Genomic DNA, 6,881 nt, shown 5'->3' on the forward strand with positions numbered 1-6,881 from the left:
GCCGTGAGGTAAGGTGGCTTATGGGATTACACTTCGTAAGCAAAAACAAAAATTCATTATAGATCTATCGATTCAAAGCTAACATCCTGCATTTTTTATCATATCCAATATTATTTCACAATGGGAGTTGACCTGACAACAATAAATTATGTTTAGGTGAATATGGAGTTCTTCTTTGTGAGAAATCAATAGCAGAGGCATGATGCCTCCATAAAGGACACTTGTAACTTTGCAATGCACAACAATAGGTTTAGGACGATTCCAAAAATCTATTATGTTCTGCATATCTAAGAGATTTTCCAATTCAACTTCCCTACATTATTACCTTCTTCAGTTATCTGCCTTCAGCAATCCAGGAAGCCTAAACTCTTCTATCCTCTTCCCTCATTGCTCAACATTCTCTCTTCTATAATGGACTTGAACCTGGGACTACCTCTCAACCTAGCCTCCATGCACTTTTCTACACCATTCAAATTTCACCTCATTGCTCCTTCTTTCCCGACCACATTTAAAAGTCTTCTTCTCTGTCCAGCTGTTCTCACTGGTCTTGCCTCTCTCACTGCTGGGTATGACACCTGCCCCAGTGGACTGAGTCCTTTAATTGACAGGATTCATTTGCTGTATTTAATTAATCATCATAAGAAAAAGAACTGATGTGGTTTCCATTGTCCTACTCACTTGTTTTTAATCTGATACCATCACTTCAATGGCCACCTTACTGAAGTCAGACTAATTTGAAGTCAACTCTATCAGGTACACATACCTTTCATCATACTCATTCCCGTCAAACTATCAAACATTGGTAACCCTACCTGGAGTAATTATCACTGCGCTGCATTAGACCTCTAGGGATCGTTGGAAGTTCTCTGAGTTTCATATAAATCTATTGTATGGGCTTATTCATGCATGTTCTTTATCCATAAGCTGGGAACCCATCATATGGTCAACTCTTAGTAGCAATAGCAGGATTTTCCCGACTGAATGGAAAAGCGTGGACTTCTATGATCACATCAGGGCATATGATTACTCATCACTGCAGCCTTAGGTAGAGACAAAGCTCTCTAACTATATTGTATTATTTATTAAGTCTTTTATAATTTTCTATCATGATGTGCTTTTCATGAAGCCTGTCATTTTGATATTCTTATTAAGAGCATTATGAGTTTCATGTATGAAAAGCATAGTATGACCTCTGATCATTTGAATATCCAAAAAATAAAGTGGTAGATAAATTTTGTTACTATTATCTTATGCTAACCTGTCAATGTTTTTACGTATTTTCTCTTTTTCATGGCCTTTCAGGATTTTTGACTGCAATGCGTCAAGAGGTTGCTCGAGCCCATAAAGGTTGGGCCCTGGATTCTGTCACACTGCACAATGTTGTTACAAGGTTTAACAAAGAAGATATAAAGTCACCTCCGCCTGTAAGCATGTGAAATAACTGTGTAAACATTCTCATTCATATGTTTCCTGTACATTTTATTGGCTTACGTTTTTTGTATCTTCAGGAAGGAGTTTATGTGCATGGTCTTTACCTGGATGGTGCAGCCTGGGACCGAAAAAACAACCGTTTAATGGAATCAATCCCTAAAGTCCTTTTTGTAAATATGCCAGTGGTGCATATATATGCAATAAACAGTACAGCTCCAAAGGATCCCAAACTTTACATGGTGAGTAGTTGTGGAATGAGAGTTAATTCAATTGGTCTGCCTACTTCATTACTTTGGAATAATATATTCATGCAATGCTTCTTTTTCAGTGCCCTGTTTACAAGAAACCAAACAGAACAGATCTTACGTATATCACTCCACTATGGTTAACCACAGTCAAGCCACCCGATCACTGGATTCTAAGGGGCGTGGCATTGCTCTGTGACATTAAATAATTACTGTCTACTTCATGGATACCATTCAGTGATGAAGTTTTATTAAATCCCTTGACGAACTTGAATAAAACTTATTGAAATATAATTCAGGCTATGATTAGTTTATCTTCTTTTTAAGATGTTTTAGAATTATAACTAAGAATTTTGTTTTAAAAACTTGCTGAATTGGGAATACCAAAAGTGGAGGTGAAAGAATGGTAATAAGTGAACATGTTGACCCATCCCCCAAAATTTTAATATAATGGTTGTGTAGCACTAACAAGAAACATGTTATTACTTCATGAAATTTCAATGTCATTGAATAAAACTTAGGCATATCAGGAGGAGCATAGATGTTGACTAAATGTGATGGGTATGGGGTTACCTCAGGAGTGTTTGTGGCACATATAGGAGAAATAGTGTGAGGAGGAATGATTGGGCACAGAAGACTGTGAAGTGGTCATAGCAGTAATAATAAGTATGAAAAAAGGGTGCTGTATTGGTGTGGTCATGTCGAGAGAATGAATAAGTCAAATCACCTTAGAAATACGTACATGAGAGATGATGATGTAGGCTGAGAAAGCCTGGGGTGAAAGCGATTGAAGAAACTCTCGAGAAAAGAAATTTAAGAGTCTTAGGAACAGTGTGATAATGGTCACAAGTGAGCCCATTTGAAATAGGCTCAATGACCAGAGGTGCAGTCCAGCCCAGGAGAGACACGTGTTGGATGAGAGAACCTTGGGAAGAAGTTTGCAATGGATAGGAGCATGAGAACTACTGGTTGGGCATAAGCAAGATTTTTAATGCAATAAAAGTGCTGCTACCAATTGAAAACATCGACCCTGTCATTATGTACCAATAATATAGCAGAAGAGCATCCATGAAATAAGGTAAGAATGTGACAAAGGTGCAAGAAACATGTAGATGAGGGCAGTATGGAATGAAGTAGTGGATGAGAGCAAACGTCCCCTTTTCACGTCAAAGCCAGTATTTTTTGACACATGCCGATCTCATAAGGGAATGCAATGAATGATACTGCTCGAACCGATGCTCAGGTGGCCAGAGTGGAAAAAGATTTGGACTCTGACAGGTGTTCAACCATCGCCCTTATCAATGAGGAGACCAGCCTTTCAGTCGGAACCATCCACACCATTGTAACAGAGGATCTTGCGATGAGGAAAGTGCGTGAGAAGCTGGCGCCAAAAGTCTTGAGCGAGGAACAAAAACTGTCGCGGGTGGAAATTTCGCAAGAAATTTTGGACTGCATCCAGGAAGATGAAGATTACTTTACTTTAAGAAGGCCTGACTTTTTCTTGTTTCCACGAATAGAAAGGATATTGGTTTGACTCCATCAAGGCAGTTCAAGCAGTGACGACAAAGGCTCTCAACAGTATTCCGGAAACCAACTTCCAGCGGGCTTTTGACGAGTGGCAGACCCACCAAACTAAGTGCATTGATTCAGGAGGAATGTATTTTGAAGATTATAAAGTAATTGTAATGATAACTGCAATAAATTTTGATTTTTGGAACCAGTCCTGATAAGTACTTACCGACCCTGTATGTATGGAGCAAATGGTGTGAGTGTTCATTTCTTGAGTTAGAGCTGAAAAGTTCTTAAAGTTAAAATATTTTTTGACAGTTACTCGACCAAATCTAGCATGAAGCATTTTGTTATGTGCTGTTTTGAACCAGTATTTACAACTTATTTGGAAGACTTGTGAATTAGTCTGTAACACTGGAAATGAACCCAGGCCCTTTGGTCAGTAGCCAAACATACCACCCAATGGATTACCACACCTTTAAAGATATTATAATACATACTTTCTCATGTGTGAACAATTCAATGGAAAGGGTGTTGCACTATTTCTGGTACTAAATAAGATGCATATCAACCATGATAATAACAGAAAATGTCTTCCGCATAAAGGTTGAAGAGTGTGGGGGAAAAAGAGCAACCCTGCATCACTCCCCTCCCAATATCAAACCAGCCCATCCTCTTTTCACCAATTCTAATAATAATAATACTATATTTTATTTGTCCAGTGATCAAGTAGTTACAACTGTTACACTTGATATGAGACACATCAGGGGTAAGTGACAAAATACATTCGTAGATAAAAGACATATCAGGCATAATCAAGAAATTCAGCAATTGAAGAAAACATTTTTAATTTTAAGAACCTAAATAGATTGCCTTTAAATTCAGCCACACTATTAAGGGTCTTAATCTCAGCTGGGAGTTTATTATAAAGTTGAAGGTCCATAAAATTTTGGCCAGCACCTATGCACCTTTGTTGTACGTACATGTAAAATGTGCAGCTGCTCATTCTGCCTTGTAGAATTTTTGTGGATATCGTAATTTTTCACATACTCAGATTTTTTTTGTATGTCCTACTACATGCAAAATGAAAATACATGGCACTGGCAATATATCTAACTTTTTAAATAGGGGATGGCAAGGGGCATTGTGTTTTGCAAAACTCATTAGCCGAATGGCTCTTTTTTGGACCCTGAAAACAGCCAAGGCCTTAGATGATGAACCCCAGTAAAGGATACTATGGGCTTTGTGAGAATTAAATTCACCACAGAATAGTGCGAAAAGAACAGCCACTGAAATTGTGGATCTAATGGACCTTATTAAAAAGCAGGCCGAGCTTAACTTACTGGTTAAAGTACTTATGTGTTCATCCCAAGAGATTTGAGATTTGATGTGGAAATCCAAAAATTTGGAATTTTGTACCTGTGGTATTACCTTCCCATCAACTTCAACAGAAAGTACTTTGTGTTTACATACACAGTCCTTTGTAATAATGTACAAAATAACTTTGTATATAGTACTTTGTAAAAACATACACACCTGATTTAATTACAAATTTCTGAACTGTCTTATGTTTCTAATCAGTCAGGAACTTCCTTGACAGAACTTCATTTGCAAAATCCCAAGTAAATCATTAACTATTACTCTGTAGCACATTTAGTTTCATCTCAGACTGCAAAACTATTAATGCATTGTGGTAACGGGGATGTAGCCCCTCTGCTCAAACATTGCATCTCTCGCAATCAACTCAGGAGTCCACATGCATTCAGCTGAAAGTCGTATGATATTGTCAGTCAACACATAATATGTTCCTTTCAATTTTGTGTGCATTTATATGCAGGAACTACGTGTTGCATAAAAAGTTAAAATTAGAATGACCTCATGGAATCTAAAGAGAGAAGATTGTCAGAGAGTGTTGCATTTAAACTTGAAGTCATAAACTATGCTTCAGAACACAAAAACGAGGCAGCTGAAAAGCCTTTTGGCCCACCTCCAACAGAGTGAATGATATGAGAATGGAGGAAGGAGAAAATTTATTAAGTGAATGCAGATAGGAGTAAAAAAACATTTCACTCATGTACTCCTAAATGGCCAATGCTTGAGGAACATCTATAGAACTGGATATTATATCACAGAAGAATGGAATAACTGTAACAGCACGAATGATTTTGAATGAAGCAAGAAAATTAAATTAGTGGTAGGTCTATTGTCAAATTTTCTGTGACAACATCATGGTGTGAGATTTTCATGAAGAGAAATGATTCATGTAGGCATAGCAGGATCCTAAAAAGCTAACAGTTTCAGGCTTAACTTTGTGGAATTCTTTCATGGTGAGGTTGAAAGAAAGAGAAAAAATAACTTTGCACTTCCACATACTTTTAATATAACACTACCATGGTTTGTTACAATATCAAAAGAAAAACAATATCAAAGTCGCTTTTTACAATTCACGTACTTTGAAAAACTTAATAGGTTCAACGAAAGACAAAATTGACATTATGCAACAAAGCGGGGTTGATAGACTCAATTGTACAGACTGCAACGCCATCTACATCGGACAGACTGGGAGGACTTTCGACATTAGGATTAAGGAACACCGTTCATGCTTCAGGAAGAAAGACAATAGATCACAATTTGCCAAACATCTCTTAGACTATAATCATTCCGGCAATTTCACAGTAGACATTTTACACACAGAAACGAAAGGTTGCCGGCCGAACGCTCTGGAGGAGTTGGAAATTTGGGAATCCCTTCAGTCCGGTAATCTTGAGGTGGTCAACGATATCCTTTACCTCTCGCGTTCCCCTCTCCTTAATTTCTTGAATACCTTCCCACACCATCCCCTCCCACACCAAGGCAGTGACAGTCACCGACCCTCCATTAATGAGGGTCAACCGTTGCAAACAAACACCCCCCTTTGTACCGTCTGCATCCATTAGTTCTCCCTCGCTTTCCCTTCACCCACCAATGATTGCTACCACCCCTCTCCCTGACTTCCCCTACCTGGCTCCTGGCTATATAAGTTGAATAATTTTGTTGTATTGTACCTGAAGATGATGCGCAGCATCGAAACCATGGTCGTGTTATATTAAAAGTCTGTGGAAGTGCAAATTTGTTTTTTCTCTTTCTTTCACCCTCACCAGGATCCTAAAAGATCAAATTGATGAAATAGATCCCAAAAGAGGAGTTAGCTGGCCCACTGTAAGGTAGGTTTTGCCCCAACCATACTGGCATGCTGGAAAGTTTATTGTTCTCAATTATTTTGTTATTGTGTCCATGAAACATTTCATTTAAATTCACAGATATATGCTGGGGGAGGTCCAGTATGGTGGTCGCGTAACAGATGACTATGATAAGCACCTAATGAATACTTCTGCTGACGTATGGTTTGGAGAGCACATGTTTGCCGAGACATTTTTCATGAAGGATATCCAATGGTTGTGCAAAATGAGGCAGGGCAGTACATGGAAGCAATAGAAAGCATGTCCCCCTGTGACCCACCGGAAAAACAAAATACTGCTAACTTCAGGGGATAATAGATCTTAAAAGTTAATCAATTTTGCTTTGAAAAACAGTTATCAGACACACACAACAAAAGAATTGTTGGACACAATATTTTCTATACCACCCAAAGAATCAAGTGGTGGTGGTAAAGAATTCTTCTGTAGTTGAGTTGGGAATCATTTGAAGAAAGGCAAT

General features: G+C 38.2%; 1 protein-coding gene across 1 annotated transcript in view; it reads left to right on the forward strand.

Annotated features, from left to right (window-relative positions):
- The window catches only part of kl-3 (dynein heavy chain 8, axonemal kl-3), a 141,973-nt gene extending 140,088 nt beyond the window's left edge, over positions 1 to 1,885 (forward strand). The window contains exons 69-71 of the mRNA XM_071593917.1: positions 1,303 to 1,424; positions 1,509 to 1,670; positions 1,760 to 1,885. Coding sequence (XP_071450018.1) covers positions 1,303 to 1,424; positions 1,509 to 1,670; positions 1,760 to 1,885 — 410 coding nt within the window. The remainder of the gene's footprint in view (positions 1 to 1,302; positions 1,425 to 1,508; positions 1,671 to 1,759) is intronic.
- The last annotated feature ends 4,996 nt before the right edge of the window (positions 1,886 to 6,881 follow it).

Source organism: Hetaerina americana, unplaced genomic scaffold, assembly GCF_022747635.1.
Source record: "Hetaerina americana unplaced genomic scaffold, ioHetAmer1.1.p SCAF_6, whole genome shotgun sequence".
NCBI lineage: Eukaryota > Metazoa > Arthropoda > Insecta > Odonata > Calopterygidae > Hetaerina > Hetaerina americana.